This window comes from Anopheles arabiensis, chromosome 3 (genome assembly GCF_016920715.1).
Source record: "Anopheles arabiensis isolate DONGOLA chromosome 3, AaraD3, whole genome shotgun sequence".
In the NCBI taxonomy this organism is placed as follows: domain Eukaryota; kingdom Metazoa; phylum Arthropoda; class Insecta; order Diptera; family Culicidae; genus Anopheles; species Anopheles arabiensis.
Window position 1 is genome coordinate 4,503,333 of NC_053518.1, and position 22,315 is coordinate 4,525,647.

Here is a 22,315-nt window from a genome sequence, read left to right on the forward strand (position 1 = left end):
TAATCCTTTGCTGAGAAATATCCTTTTTAGTAGTCTTTTGTGTCGTAAAATAAAGACTTTAAGTAGCACTTACAATCTATTCAAAATGTATAATACCATCATAGATACAATCATTCGATCAATTCCAACAGCTAACAATTTCCCTACACCATTTTCACCTCACTGCGCTACCTATTCCAGCAATTATGGTCGAAACAAAATAAGATGCCCCATTGTACCATAATTATACTTTCTCCGCAATTGTCTAGACATGCTTTACTGCTTCAATAATAGTACATCCCCACTGTAAACTACTATTGCCGCGCCTCCAGCCCCAGCTGGCTCCTTTCTGGAATCAGTATCAATGAAGCAATTTTTCCCATATTCCACCCAATTCACCGTATAAAGCTATTACTTGTCCACCTCACGCATACCAATAATTACGGCCAATCAAGGGAGTGATGGTGGTACCGTGTCTTCTTGCCCAACAGTTCCTCCCGCGCGCATCGATACATTTTCTCCAATAGACCATTTAAATGTTATGTTTTCCCAACCTCCAACCTCCAACCAAGACCCTTTTCACTGTCTTGTGTGAGTGTCTTCGGTGAGCGAGGGGTTTTGTGCCATCCATTTCGGCCATTTGTGGTCGATATATTAAATAAATAGTTCCAAGACGACGTACTGCGATATATTAAATAATAAAAGGTTGCTATTCGCAGGGATGGGACCCTTCCCACAGTCGCAAGAACATGGCCACACGGAACAATAAATAGCATTGCAAAGGGGTCAAGTCATGTCCCATTCGCCCTACCCTCCTCTCCAAAAAAGGAGTACACACATACACCACATCCACTTGAAAATGCGTGTTTTCAAGCTGGAAGGGGGTGGAGTTGGTCGCCGCCATCACGGTCCGAACCGGACCGTACGTACGTATGAGGGTAATTCCGGGAGACGACACCTTCTCGCTGTCCGCATGTGTCGGTGGGTGTACTACTACGGGATTGTTGTCGGAACGCACTGCGAACGATAATGAGGTGTGCCATGACGTTGCCATGTGTGAGGTTTGGGCAGAGGGAGTTGTCCTCCCCCACCCTGCAGTAGTATCATCATTATTATTATCCACGGAGGCCATGAAATGAGCGGTTTGACAGGTATGTGTTTTTAAAGTGGGAAAACCTTCCCCGTTCCCTTCCTTCACGAATGACACGAAACACTTTAAAGGGGAAAGTTACAAACGGCTTTTTTTTGGGGGAAAGTTCATAAATGGAGTTTATAACACGATGTATTTTGTAAAACATGCACTTAAACAATTGTATAATCGTGAGAAAGCGATTAAAAGTCTCAAAAATGGAAATATAAGATGTTTTAAAACAGAAATTTAGACTTCAAATTTGCAACAAGAACATGTTTGTGGAAAAGAAAGTCGATAATATACTCTTTCTTTTAATCCCAAAAATATATTTCTTTCAATTCGTTTCAATTATCAATTTGAGCACCCGATTTACCCTTTTTCTGCATTAATTTGTGCATTATTTTTTTAATCAAAAATTAATCAAATTGAATCATAACAGAACCCTGCCCAGCATAGAAGCAGATAAAAGTTGTCCTTTCTCGACAACAAAAAATGCGATGCAATGGAATTAGTTTTCATTTTCGGAACCAAAATAAAAGCGTACCTAAATTACCTCAACCAATTTACCTTTTCGCTTGCGTGTTTTTGTTGTGTTTTTTTGTCTAAATACTTTTCGTTTGCCCTTTCGCATTTAAAACCCGTAAATTTACGCTCTGTCGCCATCTTGAGAATTTTATATCGTTTCTCACTGTGTTGTTTTTTTTTTACACTTTCCATACCTTTTTGAAGGCGCGCGTCCTTTCGGAATTCTTTCAGTAGATGTTGCGAACGATTTTTTTTTTCTTCTCTCTCCTGGTACCTTTTTTGCCTTTTATTTTGCCACACCACCCACCGTCTTGTCCGGTGTACATACTTTTAATTATTGCACCGTGTCACGAGCATTCCTCGCATAATTTTCCGGACACTTCCAGAGCCATCTTCCATTTTTGGAATCCAAGATTATCCTCATCGTCGCTTTTGTCGTCCGAAGTCCAAACCAAAAAAAGAAAAAAACGACCATCTATGCTAAGACTTGGGCAGTCCCAGGTACGACGAGGACGACACATCCTCAATTCGATGTTCGTGTCCGTGGATAGGCTCAGTTCCTTATACATTGTTTTGTTTTGTTTTGTGCTTTTTTCCCTTTGTTTTGGTCATTCATTTAGACTGCAACACCATCCACTCCGCACCACTGACTAATCAAATAAAATTTAATTAATTGCACAACTTTACGAGGGGTTGGTTTGTTGGTGGGGCGGGCTAGGGGACCTTCACCTTCCGGGTGTAGAACGAAATGGCGTATCTTCTTGGAGGAATAACAAAAAAACATTTAAATGAAGCTGATGCTACTGCCGGGTGTCTGAAATATGAGTATTATATCAACGAGGAAGAGGGAAGAGTTTGATAGAATAGTAAAGTGAATAGCAAATCAATGAAATGGAAGAGAACTTTAAAAAGAAAAAGGAGATTAGAAAATGTTGCAACTATTTAAGTAAAAAAAAATTTCTTAAACACTCATTTCAACAAAATGAAATTGAATAAAAGAAAAATGTACAACACAAGCAATTAGTAACTCAAACTCCAAAGCTCGCCAGGAAACTCATTAAGCAAAAGAGAAATGATAATAATCAAACCCAAACACAAGACAAATTACACACAACAATCCTGCAATAGGAACAACGGGAAAACAAGATGACACTAAACAATCAATGTCACACACGACCGTATAAACCTTCTCCCAAAAAACCCCCAAAAAAGTAATCATTTAAGCATAAACAGAAACAGAACAAACGCGCATAGATCTTTGCGAAAAAAAGGGATGCAAGCGCCATTAGGACACATTTTTCACACCATCGTTCTAACGCTTCGTTCGGTTTCGAAACCTGAAAGTCACTTTCACGTGACAACCCTACATCCAACGTCACCACACACCATCACTACTAACACCACTGTCGACCGGTTGCAATTGATCGCATTAGCTATGCTTTTCGTCACGAACCGCGCGCGCGAGCTGGGTTTCTTAGCAACAGTTTTTTTTTATGTTCTCGTGTTTTTTTCTTCTAAATTTTCATCTACTGCAAAGTGTTCTCATCATCACCTTCGAAAAGGGGGAACGCTCTCTTTTTTTCCTCTTCGATTAATAGTTTTTAATTTAAAAATAACATCCCAAGACGCTCATCGTTCGTAAGTTGGAAATTGTGTTGTAATAAAGTTTTGTTTTTTTTTTTTTGTTTACACACTGTTGGTGTATTTGGCGGTAGAATCCAGTCTTTTGGAACATTTTGCTACAAAATCGTCCTTTCACACGAACTGACACAATCTTGGGCTTGCTCTCAAGTGGACAAAAACCTAAAGCGTGACAAATTTATCGTCGATTGGTAAGTAAAACAAAACATTCTTCTGTGCCAATCGAGTTGGAAGGCGCTTGAAAAGGGACTAAAACGTATTCAAAACAGACTAAAATACTTTGTATTGTGTTGATAATGTTCTGCAAAATGCATTTAAAATAAGCCAATTGAACTCTTTTGTCTATGTATTAAACATAATTGTAAAAGAAATCAATACGCTCTTCAAATCCAAATCTACAAAGGCGTTCTTCTCTTTCCCCTCTGTTCAAATTCCTCATCGGTCAACTTAGGGTAACAGAACAGCAAAAAGAAGGAAAAAAAACTTTTTATTGAAGCCCGTGTTAAATGACGCAGAACGGTAGAATTAAATGATCAAATTCTTTATCAAACTTTGATTAACATTTGCAGCCCCGGCAGCCCCGGTGCAATATAGCAGTCATCCGGGTCGTCCACCGTCCACCGTCACCAGGTTGCAATTGGAAAAGAAGGATAAAGCAAAAAAAAGCTGTGACACTACGGCCATCTGAAACTGGAGAAGGAGATCCGGAAGACAGAAAAAATCGGCAATCCATTCCTCCGGTTGCTGAGATTGATTGCTTTGGTTCTATTGAAGCAACACAAACACACACCTTTCCGTTCCATCTTTGGGTGGGTTTCCGGATGATTGGCGGACGTAACTTTTGTCCCAACGACACCCCCAAAGCAGTCACCCAAAACGAAAAGTCGCTCGGTAAAGATGCGATTGATGAATACGATGACATTTTTTCTGGAAACAATTTGCCCGATCCCGGATTCGGATTTCACGTCCTGATCTTCATTGCGTTCATCGTTTGTTCAACCGTGAGTAAAGAATTTGATTTCCAACACATCATTTTCAACTTGTTTCGACGAGGCGCGAGATCTACTCAGGGCATTGAACGTAACCCGAACGAAACGCCTCACTTTTGCAGTTTAACGACGCTGAATTGTAACGGGTGAACACTTTATTGTCATGATGTACAACAACTAACACAAACTGTCTCTCTTAACACACTATTTAAACCGCCCTCGAGCCATCCTGCACTCCGCCTTACTGCACACTGCAAGCCGCCTTCTTACGCTGCAGCTCAAACTTTTGCACCACCACCAGCGACCGCTCGTTAAAGTCCACCAGATTGAACCCGTCGCACTGGTCGTCGATGCCGACGCGCACCTCGCCCGCCGGTACGAGCGAGTTGCCCGTCCGCCGGTTCGTAATCTTGTACCACACGTCCTCGCCGCGCTTGATAACCTCCACCGTCCAGCGGTCGGGCGGGGTCGTCTCCACGTAGCAGAACGCGCCCTCCACGTCCGTCAGAAACAGCCCGGTGTGCGTGTTCTTGATCGCGAAGCTCTTGCCCCGATCGTCCGTCTGCAGCTCGTGCTTGGCCGTCTTGCTGCAGGTTTCAATCCACCCGGCCGGCTTGCACTTCAGCTCACCGATCCGCTCCGACTTTGGCTTCGGGGCCATAAACTGCGCGCCGGCAATGTTCACGTAGCCCCAGGTAATCGCGTACACGCCCTCCGGCAGCTTCAGCTTCAACTTGCGCATCTCGCCGGCGTGCTTCGCCCGGGCAAAGTCCGTGTAGCGCATCACCTTCCGGATGCGATAGGCCAGTACGGTCGCACCGACCCGCAGCCGGCCCGTGTCCATGTTCATGCGCCGGTACAGCACCTGGCAGGCGATTATCTGATGATCGATACAGGGCAGATGCTCCACAAAGTCGCACACGTGCGGCAGCCCCTCGGCACAGTCCGCGTACGCTTCGTCCACCAGCCGCTTCAGCAGCTCGCTCGATATCTGCTCGAACAGGGCCGCCAGACTGTGCCGATCGTCGTCCGCCATCGGTTGCGCGATAGCAGACGTCACATCCTTTACCACGCACTCGAGCGAAAGCTTCAAATTGGCCACCCGCTGGACCGACTCCTCCAGGTCGAGGAACTCGGCCCCGCCCGCTAACGCCTCGTCCACCAGACCGTACACCAGCAGCAAGCAGCCCGTCCGCGGTATGCACGGCACCAGTGCGTTCAGATAGCTCAACAGCTCCTCGACGCCGACCAGCAACGTGTGCACCCGCTGCTCCGTGTGCTCCGTCCGGCACTGGTAGTAGCGGCGCAGAAAGCGCACTATCTCCAGCACGTGCCCGAGCTCCTCCTCGCACAGCTTGTGCACCACGACGGACAGGATACTGCGCGGCGTGTTCGCACCATTATTTACCAGCAGCAGCTCCTCGAACAGCACGATCGCCTGCTCCACGTCCAGCAGCACATTCCGGGCTAGCGTATCCACCATGGCTCGGCTGCTTCCACCCGCGGGCACAAACCACACACTAAACGTCGATAAGTCTCACCCGCGGTGACATTGCCGATAGTAACGGGGTTTGCCGAAACGCGCCGTACCGATTATGATGCTTACATGTCCGCAGGAGGGTGGTGCAAGATAAGATTAGAGAAACCCCCGGCGTAAGCGTCGTCTCACCTGTCGATGAAAGCGTGGATAGAAGAACTGACACCACCAACACACACGCTAGACGGATGGATAAGATATCGGCCCACGGTTTGATTCATGCATTTGGCCGTGCTCGACTCATGACTTCACTGCTCTAGCTGACCTAAAAGCAAACAAGACATTAGTAACGAGACTGGGTTTGTTTAAAACATGCAATATTCTCACATTTTACCTTCTTTTAGTGTTAACTTGAATTCAAACACTTTATTGATTCTTTTTTTTTCATTTCTTTTTATCGTTTTTCGTTTATTTATTGGTTTCTCATCATAAGGATAATACTTGATTTGAGTGATCTGATGTAACGGATTGACGCTGCCGCCATCTGGAGGTCCGTCATTCCGGCCTCCACTCCCGTCCGTGGACGGGCGCTCTTACTATTGTTCTGCTGTTGTGTACTCCTCCTTCTTTCTCTCTCTCTCTGCCCGTCTCTCATACATATTTCAGTTGTTAAGATTATTTGCTTGCTTCTTTTACATCATAACCATGCATTTATATATTACTTCCAATTTTGTTTAGCTCCTCTGGTTGGTTTGCTGACTTTTGTTTTTCATTTTCAATTTTTTTGTTTTGTTTTGCTTTACTTGAGGGGACCCGTGTTTCAATCTCACTCCGCTCTTGCGCGTTTACTTCAGCCGCTTCCATCCATTCTTCTTCTGTGTTCTCACAAGTTGTGTGCATTGTTTGTTTTACCATGTCTTTACCATAGTGTTTGCCACTATGTTTTGTTGTTTCGTTGAATTTTGACTGACTGTTTTTTTGTTTGTTTTTCATTCACTTTCCTCTTTTATCAAACTTTTGTCGAATATATGCCATCATGTGTTATAAGCTTAGCGGTGTTTGCAACAAATCAACGGACCATATCATTTTGGTTTGTTTTTCCTCCGCTTCCTTTCAGCTGTTCTCATTCGTTACTTCTCTTTCATCCTTCATGTTGTAAGTTTGTTACTTCTTGTTGTGTGTTTTGGAAATGTTTATCTTCCTTTTTTCACCAAACCACATCATACACACACACACTTTACCAATGTTCATTTACCATTCCTGCTTACGATTTGCTACCAGCTTGTATCTCTTTCTTTTAACTCTATTTTTGCTACATTCATATCTATCGGCTCACCACAACATTTTCTGTAGTGCCACAAAACACCCAAGGTCCATGTGCTGCGCTGCTTCGGGTTCATGTAAAATGGACAAACACGTCCGGAATCCGGAATACTATACGTTTGCTTGCTCTATCTTTCTTCCCTTTTGCTGGTAACTACTATTTGTAGCGGCAATGAAAGTAGTAGTAGCAGCAGCATGACAGACAGAACAAAATAGGGAACATTTTGCATCATAAGTGAGAAGAACACGTTGTTACCCTCGACGCGACCACAATATCAGTCGGTGGAGTTCACAAGTGTCTAAAACAAGCCGCTTTCGTGCCTCTCTCTCTGTCTCACACACAGCAACACACAACGCTCACACTGATGCAGTGGACAAAAAGCAATAGGCGATAGACAACCGTGTAACGGGGGTGGGTGGGAGGGAGGGAGCAGCAATGATTTCCGCGAAAGGGGTGCAAATGTTTGGCATAAGGAAGGGTTCTCCGCCTCGTACAACACCACCACCTGGGTCAAAGTTCGCAGAGCATTTTAACTATTCACTTTTTTAAACCGTATTGATTGATTTTTCCCTTACACAATAAGACCGAACAGACGACGTACACAACACACGATTTACAGCAAAACAATTTAAAACAATTGTTTTCTTTTTTTGTTCCTTTCTTTTCTTCGTTTTTGCAACACACGTGTGCATCTACCACAGAGCTAGAGAGCCCTCTCACCCGTGCCAGATGACGATAAAGCTTCTTGCCCGGTTATTCCCAGCAGCCTGGCCGGTCTGGCGTCTCGCGTCTCTTTTCAAAGGATCGTTATTGATATAAAACATCCCCTAAGCGTCCTTACGCGACTGGAACTGTCCAAAGGCGTAATAGTAGTAGTAGTAGTAGTAGCAGTAGTAGGTTGTGTGGTAGTAGTATCTAGGTAGTAGTAATAGTATTATTACGCGATAATAGTAGTACATCGCTTTTTTGGTAGTAAATCGTACCCCGGGGGGTATTTCTTTGTGAATGTAGAAGTAGAACCGGATGGATGTGTCTTTACGTTTTGCAATATTTAGTCATGACCACCACCCACCACACCACACACCACGCATCGTCATCATTTCGCTATTGGCGTGTGAAATAATGAATGAAGAATGAGAACGTGTCTCCCGTTTCCCGCCTCTGTTGTTAAGAACCGTTTTTTTTTTAATGTGTGTCTTACCAACAGGTTACCGGGTCAATGTTTTTGTAGCTGCCGTGACACGCGGTTTGCACGATATTGTGTATAACCCACCCCCCGATGTGGATGTAGGTTGAAAATGGTAAATCCGTAACCGTTTTCCGTAAGCGTTTGTTTTTAAGTGTGGTGAGAGAGGGAGTCGATTTGCTTCTCCCTCTTTGTTTTTGTTTAACTATTCCTGTTTAATGCAGTCATGTAATTCTATATTCGTTACTAGTTCCATAAATTTACTACCATTATTAATTTACTTTACTATAACGAGATTTTTACCATTACCAGAGTAGTAGCGCACGATATTTTCTGTTTTTTTGTTTGTTTTTTCGTAAAAGTAAATCCCTACTTCTAACTAGTTGTTCTTTTTTTTTTCTTCTTTTGCTTTTTTACACAACTTTCAAGTACCGGAAACAAAAGAAAGACGACATTACAATCACAGACACAGTAACTAGAAGAAACATAAAACAAGGAACAAGGAGCAAAACAGAGGCAGAGAAACAAACAAACAAACAAGAACACAGAACAGTGTCACAGGAAGTACACATACCACGGGGGATCGACAACAACACGAACTAAAACACACAAATACACACAAATATATACACACACACACACAGACCAAACTACCAAGGAGCGAAGTGGGATTGAGAAACAGAAGCTGATTTTGCAGGCAATTTTGTTGGGAGAAAATGGGAAATTGACGGTTAGTAGCACAAGAGCCTTGGTTCGCAGCCGTTCGCCTCCGAACAGACAACCCAACCACCCACCAAATGTCATCACTATGATGCGCACAGATCCGTTTTTTTTCTCCTCAAACACACTCGGCTTGCACCAAACATCCAACTAAAAAAGGAACTCCGAACGTTACTAAAATTCTCAACAGAAAAGATAATTAGAAGGACTCCTGCTTACGTCGCGCGAAAGCTTATCCAGTGCTACATATATATGCTCTTTCCAATATTCCTTTGGGTTGCATGTTTTTTGCTGCTGCTGCTGTTGTATTTTTCGTTATTTTTGCATTTGCTTCTCATTGCTTCCGTTTAGTGTATATTCTATTATAACCAATTATTCTTTTTTTCTGCTTTTCACTTGCACTTGGCTCTCCCTCATTGGAATTGCTTCTGCTTTTATTTTCCTTGTTTTGTTGATGAGTGTATGAGGTGTAGGTTTGTTTTCTTCGTTTTACTAGCGCGTTTATTGCATTCACCAATGAATGACACACAAACACACAGATTGCTACTAGAGCTCTTCCCCCCCTCCCCCTCCCCCCTCCATCATTCCCCTGGCTTGTTTTAGATCGTTCCTCTGCCGCTGCCGGTGCTGCTGTTGCTGCTGCTACAACGGTCTAACCGAGCTAGAGTTATGCAGTTGTTTTAAAGCTATTAATATGTACAGATACTTATGTATTACTTACAGGACCCTATTATTACAACACACCGGCTCGCTTCGTTTCAGTTCGCCGAACGTTTTATTCCGTTTCATCATACCACTATCCTCCATCATGACGATGAGCGGACAGAATGTGTGTGAGAGATAGAGAGGACAGGGGGTTCGATTGTTTCGATAGTGTGTTGTTTGCCATGCGTTTTTCTTTACATTGCTTTCCGCTTTCATCAGCGATGATGCATCTGAACCACACACACACACAAACTCCTTCCGTAACTCCTCTTCGTGTCAAAGAAACATGCTGCCTTAGCATTGTACAGTTCGGCTGCAAGAGATACGGTGTAGGATTGCCAAAAGTGATGGTAAATCGCGTGCCGGTCGTTGCTCTCCATTACTACACGGAGGGATGAAGGGCGGGAGGGCAGCGTTTGCTCTTCAGAAGCAATATCCTTTTAGAAAATTAAAAGAATACACAACGGAAGGGAGGAAAATGGGTGCAAGAGAAACAGTAGGAACATTCCTTCACTACCATACCAAATTCGTGCCAGTTTTGCTGTTATTACACACACACACAAACACACAGTTCTGTGCACATTGGAACTGTGTCTGTCAACAAATCACGAATATGCATCAATCGCATGCATTTCGAACGTGGTTGCATCGGTCAACCTGTGGCAAAGTTTCGGTGTGCTTTGGGATTGTTTGGAAAAGAAAAACAGGTTTTGTTAAAAATTCACTAGCGTTTACAATTTCGAAAGAGTTGACTTAGAAAGAGATAGAGAGAGAAAGAAAGAGCGCGCGCGCTCGAGATCGGCAACTAAGAATTGATCAAACTATCTGCTCTTGAAATGTTCAGTTAAAAAATAGCATCCCTACAACGATCATCAAGAGATCAGGAATCACAGAATAATTAAATCTCCTGTAGTTAATATGACGGGTATGGACAAAGACAAACCTGTGCAAATACATGCCTCTTACTGTTCAGAAATTCTAAAACATGTTTTGGTATACGAGCTTCAAAACGACTTTTGGCCATCTTTTGATAAAAAAAACAGTAAAACGGTCAATCCTATCAGCACATTCCTCCCTAAGCACACAGGCTGACCGATTTCCACACTCCCACACACACACATGTTCACATTGTGTGTTTTATCATGGCCACACCACACGACACCACACCTCTTCCTCTTTCTTCTTAAGTGTCTTTCAGCTTTCTCTTGCCACTACGCAAGACTCGTTCGGTCTGTGTACAACTACGCGTCTGCCTTCTCTCACAAACATCTGCACACCGCTTCCTGCTTACTATTTTCCTACCCTGCCTAAACGTTAACACTAATTAGTAATAAGTTAAAATACAGTAACAGTTACCTACTGAGCTGGATCTTCGACTCTCACCTATTGGTAATGTTTATACTGGCTGTAGAGTTAGTGTTACCACCGCTAGCGTTGCCGCCGGCACCACCATTGCTGTTGGCACTACCAACCACCACCGTTGTGCTGCCGCCGCCAGCAGCGCCCGACGCTGCCGTGACGACCGTAGACGTGGCCGCTGAAGCGACAGAGTTACTGCTGCTGCTGCTGCTGCTGTTCGCCAACGTTCCACCGCCGCCGCTACTGTTGACGTTTGCCGTCGAGGTGGACAGTGTGGCCACTTGTACACAGTTGCTTGTGCTGCTGCTACTACTGCTGCCTGCGCCGCCACCGCTACTGCTGCCTGTGCCGCCACCCGTGCCACCGTCGGAGGAAGCATTCATGGTCGTGCTGGACGCGACCGACGTTGTGATGGAGTTCACCCGACTCGTGGCCAGCGTTCCGGCCGTGCTGCTGCTGCTGTTGTTGTTCACCACATTGCCTCCGCCTCCGCCTCCGGCTGCGACCGCTGCTGCTGCTGCCGATGCCGCCGCCTGAATGAACTTGATACTGTTCGGGTTGTTCACCACGACCATGTCGGCGAGGTTCGTTTGCTGCTGGTGGGACTGGGTTAGCGTCCGGATGCTTACCGGGACACGCTGAATCATCTGCCCTTTGCTAAGAATCGTCGTGCTGCCCCCGTGCCCCGCCTGGTTCAGCAGCAGCTGCTGGTGCGTCTGCTGCATCGCAATGTTCGCGAGCTTCTGCTGCTGCGCCGGTGGCAGCAGGTTGAGCAGCTTCTGGTTCGTAACAATCATCGGCGTGCGGCCCTTGATGTTGTAGAGCGATACGCGGTTCTTGTCCGCCTGCTTAACGCCACCGATGCCCTGCCCCTGGCCCGATGGATCGAGCGTCACCAGCTGCCCGTCGCTGTTGACCGTACCGACCTGACCACCTGCTCCTCCGCCCTGCTGCTGGCCCTGGTGTACGGTGGTAAGCTGCAGCTTGCCGTGGTTCAACGGCACCCCACCGGTCTGCTGCAGCAAGTGCGACGAGTTCAGTATGATCTTGTTCGCCTGGCCCTGGCCCGAGCTTTGCGCGGACACGATCGTGATGGGCGAGTTGAGCGAGTTCTGGTGGATCACGTTGTACTGCTGCTGCTGCTGTTGCTGCTGCTGCTGCTGCTGGGACGCCGATTGCGGATGGTGCACCGTCATGCCGCCGGCACTGCTGACGGCCGTGACAGCGAGCAGCTGCTGGCCATGGTTGGCCGTCTTCACGATCATCTTTGGCGCGGCGTTGTTACCCGTGGCGGTTGTAACCAGCGCGGCTTTGCGTAAAAAATCCAGCTGCTTCTGGTGCGCACTGTCGTTCGCTTTGGCGCCCAGCTTTTGACCCAGCAGCGCGTGGAACTTTGTATGATTGATGTTTTGCATCGTGACTAAAATGAGAAAGAAAAAAAACGTTATTGAACGAACAAGCTCATTGATTCCTGCTGACGCGACAGCTTACCGGCAGATGTGGTGGCATTCTTGCTTCCATCGGACGGTCCATTGATCTGCTTCTTGCCGGTCGCGTGGGTCAGCACAAACGTTTCCCCGTGGTGCTGCTTGGTCGTGACAACCTGCTGTCCCCCGACGGTCATAATGTTCGCCCCGCCGCTGTTTGCCAGCTGCTGCATTTGCTGGTGCGAAATCATGATCGGCGTCGAGTTGTGCTGCACGATGTAGCTGTTCAGCGCGGTGGCAGTGTTCACACCGGACGTGACGCTGTTACTGCTGACCACGGCACTGTTCCCGATGATCGACGCTGACTGGGCGTTGGCGATCGATTGGCCCAGCGAAGAGACGGAGGCAGACGACACGACGATCGGTGCAGCGATCGATACGACCGTGTTGGTACCGCTCGTCGGCATTACAACACTCATCGGTTGCGTGCCGCCGCCGGCCGTTACCGACGACATGCCGCTACTGCTGGCCGGTGGCACCGTGACGACGATCGGCGTGGAGTTGGATAGTAGCGAGGCGGCGGATGAGGACGAGGCGGAGGACGATTGGACGGCGTTGGCCAGCGATGAGGAGGCGGAAGTTTGCACTAGGATCGAACCAGCGATCGAGGACGCCGCGCCCATGGCGTTTGTGTTTCCGCTAGTGCTCAGCAGGAAGGAGGTCGGCGTACCAGCGACCGACGCCGATGGAGTCGATTGTACCGAGCCCGCGCTATTGTTCGATGGAATGGACTGCATCACGAGCATTGTCGTGCCTGGGGCCATCGACGGGGCGGACGAGGTGTGCACGAGCTGATGCAAACCACCCTGCTGAAGGGCGACGGACACCACGGCCGGCACACTGCCACCGGTGGTGGAAAACATCGACGAATTGCCGCCGGTCGACGATGGCTGCGAGACCACGATGGTGGCCGGGATGAGTGTCGTCGAGCCGGTCGGCACTGCGCGTCCCGCTGGTGCGCCGTCCGGTGTCGAGCTGCGGGCCGCCATGGAGCTAATGTGATTGAACGGTTCCATCTTGATGGTGGTCCCGTCGGGAGCAACCAACGTAGTGTTGTGAGGTAGAAACTGTACCGCGGTCGGCGTGCTGCCCAACAGTGTCGCCTCGCTGCGTTCGCTCGACGCCACCAGCTCGTCCGGCGGCTCAATCTTGACCACGTGCTGCTCGCCCGGCCCCAGTGCCATCGGAGTGGACGTCTCCGACAGCTCGTTTGCTGCCGCGGCCAGCGAGGCTTCCTCTTCCATTTTAATTTCCATCGCTTCGACGCCGACCGCCGTGTCCGCGTCCATCGCCTCGTCGACGTCGTGCAGGTCGCACTGGTCGCCCCCAGGGCCGAGCGCATCCAGCAGCTCACCATCGCCCAGCACGATCGGCTGACCGTCCGCATCCAGCAGCGGTTGGAAGATTTCCTCCTTGGGCAAACTCTTCACCGCAAAGTAGCTGCTGCCCACCAGATAGCTGCAGCGCTTCAGCAGCTTGCGCCGTTTGCTCTTGCTCGTGCGCCGATCCGCCGCACCGGCAGGACGCCCGTACCCTACCAGATCCGAATGATAGCCAATCTTTGCCGTGCTGAAGGCGAGCAGGTTCGATTCGCTCGTGTCCGGATCCTCCGGCATCGGTTCGTCCTCCTCCTTCGGGCCCGTGTCGAGGCTGTTCAGCATACCGTCGTCCAGGATGCCGTTCCAGAAGTTGCTCGTCTGGTGCAGCTGCTTCGGATCATCGATCGCGCACTCCTGCAGAATGTTGTCCAGCATCTTCTCGTTGTCCTCGCTCGATTCGTTCAAGCTCAGGTTCAGCTCGGACGGCACGCTGAGATTGTTCTCCCCACTGGACGAACCCGACGTCTCCAGCTTTACCTCGATGGAGGACGTGGATGCGCCAGCAGTCGTTGCTGCTTTCGCTCCCGAACCGTCGCCTTCACCGTCGAGCGACAACGGATGCGGTTCGATAAGATTGTCCAGCGCGTACGGTGTCGTACGGAACAGCGAGGATCCCAACGATCCCTTGGTGCTGCTGCTGCTGGCGGTGGTGGAGAATATCGTCGCAGGTAGCTGTTCGTCGAGCGCCTGCAGTTCGAGCGTGATGCGATTGCGATCGGTCAAACCGAGACACTGCTCCATCAGGTCGTCCTCACCGTCCAGCGTAAGCAGATCGTCCTGGCTGGGTTCCGGCGTTTTCGGGCGAAAGTGTAACCAGTTCGATTGAATGTCGTTCAGCAAATCCTTGTACACCGCGTCGATATCTTCGCGCGTGGCGTCGTGCAAGCGCGAAGGAGATCCACCCGGGCCCTGCTGCCTGCTTGCGGACGAACCGACCGTCTGCTGCTGTTGCTCCTGCGACTGTCCACCGACGGTGGCGGTGGTCGGACTGGTGGTCGTGGTGGTGACCCTTTCGACGTTCGACGTGGAACTAATACTATTGCTGCTTACGGCTACGGTTGTAACGTTAAAACGATTCCGGGCGTTATTGCGACTATTTACACTGTCTATCAACTGCTCAAAGTCCTCTGCCATCGGCACTCCTCCCCCGGAGGCTGCACCCGTCTTTTGGTGATCCTCCATCACCTCCGGCTCCTCCTGCTTCACTACAACCGAACCGCCCCAGCCACCCACCGTCGACACCAGCGGTTCCGTGTCGTTTTCACTTTTTATCACAATTGAATCTGAGTTTGGAACGCCACTCAATGTTCGTTCATCGCACACGCCACTCTGCTGCTGCTGCTGCTCCCTTGCCACTACACTTTCAACCTGCTCGTCCTTCTCCTCACTGTCGAACCGAAGGCGTCGCTTTGTGCTCGCGAACGCGGCGCCCTCGGACGACTCTTGCGACTCGGCCTTGTTCATCAGACCGATGCTGGCCAGGAACTGGATCTCGCCGCCATCGGATTCGTAATCGCGCAGTGCGGGATGCTCCTGCTTTAGGATCAGCTTCCGGCGCGACACGATCGTGCCCGGGGTGCCGTTCGTGGCCGCACCGGGCTCATCGGTTCCGTTCACCAGCGGCTGGTGGTGCTGGTGGTGGTTGACGGAGGCCGCGGTGGTGGTGCCGGGCAGTAGACGGGGAGGTTTCAACGACACCACTACACCCGCGCTGCTGCTCGTGTTGCTGCAGTTGCTGCTCACGCTGACCGTACGCTCCATTTGTCGCCTTCCGATCGGCACCACAATCGGTTCGTTGTTAGCGTCCTCCTTCTGCTGCTCGTCGCGGGATTTGGCTGGCTCGTTTGCGGTTAGCGATGCGATCGTTTCACTCTCGACAATCGTGTAGTCCAGCCGGGACCACAGGTCGTCGAAATCGGTCGCTATTCGGTCTATTATGACACGGCCACCGCGCCCCAAGCGTCTGCGGGCGAAACCGATACAGCGGGGTCTACAAAGAAGCACAAACGGAAGCATTAATGTAGGACGGAAATGGCAATCGAAATGTTTCTCCTGTACCAACATACCTAGGATATCGTAAAGAAGTAAGCGTAAATCGAAATCTTGGATCCGCCGAACCGTTTTCTTCCCGAGACGTCCACGGCCAGTTACCGTAGCCATCCGCACGAGGCTGTACAACAAACATTTAGCATTAAACTTTGCACTTTGAGAACCGCACGGTTTCGTGCCGTTTCCCCTTACCCTATGATACTGGCTGTGTTTGCTCCTTCGGAATGCATAAGCGTACTCTTCTTCTGGCGACGTTCCTTGCAGATTCGCCAGCTCCTCGTCATCGGACGAAACAGCATGATCGCCGGTGCCGTGCAGATGGTGATGATGATCTAAAACGATTGAAAATCGTAACAAATTTAGACACTACTCGCTCCCGTCCTGATAAAAACGCCAGCGAAAGCTAACATACCCGTCCCATGTCCGCCCGACACAGTACCATCAACACCGCGGCCACCGATGCCTCCCACCATCGAACCGTGATAGTGCAGCTGCTGCTGTGGATGCAGATGGTGATGGCTGGCCGAGTTGCCCAGACCGCTCCCACTGCTCGAGCCCCCGGCAGCATCGCCACGACCGCCCGGCACACCACCGCTGCCGCTCCCGGCACCGCCCGACGACAGCCCACGGTCTTTCTGCAGTTTTTGCTTCCGCTTTTTGTACTGTCGCTTCTCCTTTCGACTGCTGAGACTCTCATTATCACGCTTGTTCGTGCCGCTGCTGCCACCCGCCCCACCGTACTGCGACGAGGAGGCATACGAGCCGGCGCCCGTGCCCACCGCATTCACGCCCTGGCCGCCAGCCAACGGTGCGTACTGGTTGGAGTAGATCGGAGCGAAGGCAGGTCTGCGGGGGAAAAAGGTAGAGAACACGGAGAAAGGCTGGTTAGGCACAATCGGTTCTTCATCGTGCGAATCGATTTCACCCAATTCCCTGTCCCCATACCTCGAAACACGCGTCGCGTTCGAAGTAAACTCGGACAGTAGATGACCATGGAAATCCTGCGCCTGGTAGCGCTTCTCGTAGATTTCGATGCTCAGGTGCAACTGTTCCCGCTTTAGCTTCTCCCGTCGCTTGATCATGTCCAGCAGCGTCACCGCGCGCGAGAGATCCCGCCTAAAATGCAACAAACAGGAGGACCGAGACGGTCCCGTATGAATGCCGTCCGGCAAGAGTGGTGAGTGTGGGTGTGTGCTTTGTGTGTCAAAACCGTGTGTACTCTCGCCGTGCGTGGCACGAAGAAGAGCCGTCGCATGATCAGTACCTCAACTTCAGCATCTTCTCGTACGACGACTCATCGTTCTTGCGGTTCTTTCGCGTTTGCATCTTTTCGGTGCGCCGCCGGAACGCAAGGTACGGGTTGTTCGGTGTCATGTTGCCCCGGTTCTCCGTCTTCACGTACAGTATCAAAGGATGTTGCTGGAATGGCATTGGTAGAAGGCAAACGTTTTAGAGACAATTTTACATTAATTTTGTTCGGGACACGTTCGTCCACAGCGATCGGCTGCTTACCATTTTTAACCGCTTGTTCAGCCAGTAATCGTACACAGCTATGCTCACTTCGTCGTCCTGCTTTAGGAGGGCTTTGGCTTCGTTTAGTGTGACCACCGTCTGGCCGGAGCTCTTTTCCAACCGATCCATCATGATTTCAAACTTGAGCGGATCGAGATCGAGCTTCTTCTCATGTGACGTTACCCACACCTCGTCCGCACTGTCCATATCGTAATCCGGTATGTCCTGCTCGAGGTTGAGTGCTAAAACCAGGGAGGGGGAGGGAAGAGAAACGATTAATAGCATTCGCATTTGTTGGAGGTTCATATTTAGAAACACCGAGCCAAGGAAGCACGAACATAAAATTGATGATCTCAGTTTTCAGTCGGTCCGGCAGTGGCAACACACACTCTGAAACGTAACGATCTAGCACGAGACGCGTACGATCGTTCCCCGTTAGCAACAGCCTAGGGCATAAAGTGGCAAATTCAACTCATTCTGTCACGCCACAACAAAGTGTAGCAGGAACGAGGGCCGTTAAAACGTAACTTTGACCAAGTATCAATAAAATCGTTAACCCATTTCTAGCATGGATCAAACAAATATGCCAAATATTCGCCTTTATGCCTGCGGCAGCTTCCTTCCATCATTAAACGTTGCATTTCTGTGCTCCCTTCGCACGTATTTATTTACATTCCAGCAGCGAAATGCGTGTGTGCACGACGGTATTTGCACGTTCCAGAAGTTGAATTATCGACCCAGTGGTACGCTCACGAGCAACAAATGGCCGGGTACACTTATTCGGGTTACATGCACTTGAGGCAATGGACGAAGGAGCAACATTTGGCTGAACGGGCGTGAACTACTTACGCTGCATGTGGATCAGCTGCTTGGGCAGTTTGTAGTCGGGCGGGTAGTATTTGTCGTAGAACTCGGAATCTGTCGAGTCGTACACCTCGGGCGTAGGAATGATGAGTCCGGTGCATATTGCTCGCTGCAGATGGTGCTCCTGATGGTGTTGGTCGACGTTTCGATCGGCAATGGCACAGGAAGAAAGAAACAAACAAACGGATCGGTTAGCAAAGGGCAGCAGGAAATGGTTCAGACATTTGATACGTGGGGACGGGGGGGGTTTATCAGTAGGAATGGTAAAGATGTTCGTGTTTTATTGGATTCCCCCTTTCTTGCTACATCAAAACATTTCCTCTATCGATTGACGAGTCAAACTGATAACACTAAAGAGAGAAATGATCGTTCTTACAGCATAACCAAGCTCAATTTAGAAACGCTTTAGAAATAAACACAATTACAAGTGCGGCACACATCTGCAGATGAGCAATGTTTCCGGACTGACGGTGGAACGTAAACAAACCGGAACCGCGTGGTTAAACACAAACACGAGCATTGTGCCGCAATGGTTCCGGCCTTTAGCAAACGCTTCGCGGCACAGTTGCTCATACACAAAGCAAACACAAAGCAACGCACATACACACACACATACAGCGCCACATTCGACGCGGCATTTAAATGAGTCATTTTGAAATCGTACAGGTTCCGGCACAGTGACCTTTTACTGAGTGAGCATGACGACGTATGGCCATAAACACTTGCTCGGTGGTGCCAGTTTCAAAGTAACAAGTTTTGTTTTTTGCACATGTACAAAAGCAGACAAAATGTGCGTGTGTTTTACATTCACCGCATACAACAACATAAAACACTCGCTCAACACTCGCACGTGTTCCTCGCTGCTTCCATTAAACGCGCGCTCGTGTGTCTCTTTCACACACCCACTGCAACAATACACCGAAAAGAGGGGGGTGTGGGAATGACACAGTAATCAATGCGCTGTTTGTTATTGTTTTTGCCGCCAGCACTATTTCTTTTAAAAATGTTTTTTTTTGTGCCCTTCCCTTCGCATGTAAGCGATCTCCATCATCATGTTGTTTACTTAAGAGATCGGCTCTGACGGATGCATATGTTGTTGTATTGTCATTTTTATGCCTTCGTGCGTGTGTTGGTGCATCGTGTTAGATCCACCAAATTCACACTCTTTCCGAAATGCGAATTCCATCGACAGACATCCATCAAAATCTCTATTTATTGCACACACACACGCAGCAATCAACATGGAAAGCATGCACAACGACGAACCCATAAAAAACGGACCACGAAGAAGGAACCAATAAAACCGAAAAAAGCCCCCCAAAAACCCCCCTACCCTCATTGGCATCGTAAGAACCAGTTAAAGACACGATCCACACGATGACTCGGGGAGCGGGCAAAGATCCTCTTACCGATTCCTCCTCCTTCTCCATGCCGCTCGGCATCTGTGGCACTGCACGGTTGATGGCGGAGTATTCCGGCAGATCGGGCAGCTCCTCCGCCAGATAGATCGGCATCGGTTTCGACGGATCGAGGGCCCTTGCCCGGAACGAGAGCTTCGACATCTTGGCAGCGCGTTTCTATGGTGGCGGCAATAATGATGACGGTGGTAGTAAGGGTGGTAGGTAGCGTAGACGATCGTTTGCCCTCCTCCCTTCGCCGTTTTGTTGTGCGACTGTGCAAGGGCGGGTGAGAGTGTGTGGTGGTGGGGGGGGAGAGGATTGTTGTTGTTGCCTTTTTGCTCGCCTCCCGGTTGCTACACCATTCGATCCGTTTGTTCTTTTGCTAGTTTCGCTACCCCCACACTTAATGTTGCTGCCGCTGCTGCTGGTTCTGCCTGGCTCGACTCGAGATGAGTTGTTATTTTACGTGTGTTTTTGCTTTTCACTTTCCTAGTTGCTCATTTGGTGGGTTGGTGGTGGTTGTTGTTGTTGTGGTGGTGGTTGTGGTAGTGTTGTTGGTGGTGGCGGATCGCTCATCTCGCTCCTGTCGTGCTTCCACCCATTCGACCGAGCCGTGCCGTGGAGCTTTTTCTTCTACCATTCAACCCTTTCCGCTACACACGATTTCGTACCAATCTCTTCCTCTGCCTTTTTTCTACGAGCTTCCTGTATTCTAGGAATCTTCCTTCTTTCTTCTCTGTCGTCCTCTCTCTCTTGATCTCACCCGTTCCAGGGTAGACACCCGGGGGTAGGGTTGATGAGGATGCTCCGTGCGCCTCTCTTTGCTTGTTCTTTTTCGCACGGCTTGAATGCCTGCTGAAAAAAAGCGGCGTCTTTCCTTTTAGCACAGCTACTACTACCACACCTCCCTCTCCTTCTTTTCACGAACAAGCTCCACACGCTCTCTATTCGCTTTGCTGGGGCCTGCTTTGATTCTTTCTGGTTACTTTTTTTTTATTTCGTTGCTTACGCGACTTCTACTCCCCGTGAATGTGCGCGCGCTCCCGTCTCTTCTTTCTCTCTCTTTCCCGTTGCGCCGTTCTTGGCCGTTGCTTTCGTCGACGTTTGTGCGCTGCTTCGCTCCTTCTCGCTTGCGCGCTCCGTCTGCTCCTTCGACAAACACACGCAGGCACGGCACCGCACCTCACCCAGAAGTAGGCCCTACCGTGCTGCCAGCCAAAGGGAGAGAATCCCTACCGAAAACAGGCGGGTACAGCTGGCAGGCGGGCGGGCGGGAAGGCAGCAGGGATGTAGGGCTGCCAGGGTGTGCGTGTGTGTTTGTGCGCCAGCGCGCGCGATTTTGTTGGGTGGAAGCGTGGATTTGCAACGCACCACCGTGCACTACGCGCTAGAACAATAGGCAAACAATATTTCCGGATGCCACTAGCAGACGCACACTCACACACACACTCAGGACAAATGCACGCCAGAATTTGCTGCCCCTTGCGCTTTAATGCTGCCGCCCTGCAAACAACCAGGCACGAGCGAAAGAAGAAAAAAAAAAGCTAGGCAAGCGCGCGAACTCACAAAACACTCGCACCACACGGCGCACGCTTTCTCACTCGCACTTGCGGCACACAGCCCAGCGCCACTGACACTTTGAGCTGCCGTTGCTCTTTCGCTCCACCGTACCACAACGCTCTCTCACTCACTCGCACTCTTTCACGGCGGGCGCGCGCTTCACGTTCTCTGGCTTCTTTCTTGCTTCCACTCACTCGCGTCTACCCGCAACGTGCTCTGCTCACACTGCTTCCACACTGCTTGCCCTCTCGCTCACGCACACACTCGCACTCCCGGGCAAAATAGCAGCGACGGACGGCGACGTCGAACCGCGTTTACCAAGCGACGACCGACGGCGAGCGGCAGGGCGCGGCAGCGGCGGCTGCGACGGCGGGCAGGGAGACGAGAAGGCGACGGCCCGGGCGACGACGGCGACGGGGCGTGTGTGTGCGCGAAGAAAACTCCCGTGCCAAGGGAGTGAAAAAACACGCGAAAATTTCCTACTTCCAAGGTCCGCCAAGCGGTCCAAACGGGACGTAAAACACGACCCGGGACGTGCTAGTGCATGCCGATCGTGTCACGATTCACGCACCACAGTCACAATGGGAGAAAAACGCATCCGTAACTTTACCACGTAATTTACCACGATACCACCAATTTTACAGAAAGCCACATAATGGCGGCTCAAAATGGCGGCTCAAACACAGACAGATTGGAAAGATGCGAAGTACCCGACACGGACCTAAACGCGCATCCGTTGGGCAAGGCCGAGGTGTATTAAAGAGATCTGGTGGCGGAATCCAGAGCATTTTGACAATTCGTCACTTGGCGTAAAGTCCCCAGGATTCAAACCTTTGTTTATATTTTTTAACTTATTCATACAATTTATCTATCACATTTTTTCGATAAAATATACTTTTAAAATATAGTTTGGGCTTTGCATGTTTTTATTTCACATTACACAAATAGATTGAAGTATTTTGTATGGTGTTATTTTGTGAAACTATTGCATATTTCATTGTGGTTTTGGCATGAATTAGGATAAAAA

General features: G+C 49.4%; 1 protein-coding gene across 1 annotated transcript; it reads right to left on the reverse strand.

Annotated features, from left to right (window-relative positions):
* Nucleotides 1-9,725: 9,725 nt before the first annotated feature.
* LOC120904882 (serine-rich adhesin for platelets) lies at nt 9,726-22,020 on the reverse strand. The gene is made up of 11 exons (XM_040315339.1): nt 19,738-22,020; nt 18,314-18,452; nt 17,465-17,706; nt 17,217-17,371; nt 16,898-17,068; nt 16,365-16,798; nt 16,145-16,284; nt 15,970-16,073; nt 12,529-15,893; nt 11,062-12,457; nt 9,726-10,985 (listed from the first exon to the last, which is right to left on the reverse strand). Exons 1-11 carry the CDS (start codon nt 19,888-19,890, stop codon nt 10,862-10,864), a joined length of 6,423 nt encoding a protein of 2,140 aa, XP_040171273.1. The 5' UTR covers nt 19,891-22,020; the 3' UTR covers nt 9,726-10,861.
* Between the last annotated feature and the right edge of the window lie 295 nt (nt 22,021-22,315).

Coding starts and splice junctions, on each gene's coding strand:
- LOC120904882 (XM_040315339.1), bottom strand. CDS start 19,890: ATGTCGAAGCTCTCGTTCCGGGCAAGGGCCCTCGATCCGTCGAAACCG. Junction 16,799..16,897: donor AACGCGACGCGTGTTTCGAG/GTATGGGGACAG, acceptor TTTCCCCCGCAG/ACCTGCCTTCGCTCCGATCT. Junction 12,458..12,528: donor GAATGCCACCACATCTGCCG/GTAAGCTGTCGC, acceptor TTCTCATTTTAG/TCACGATGCAAAACATCAAT.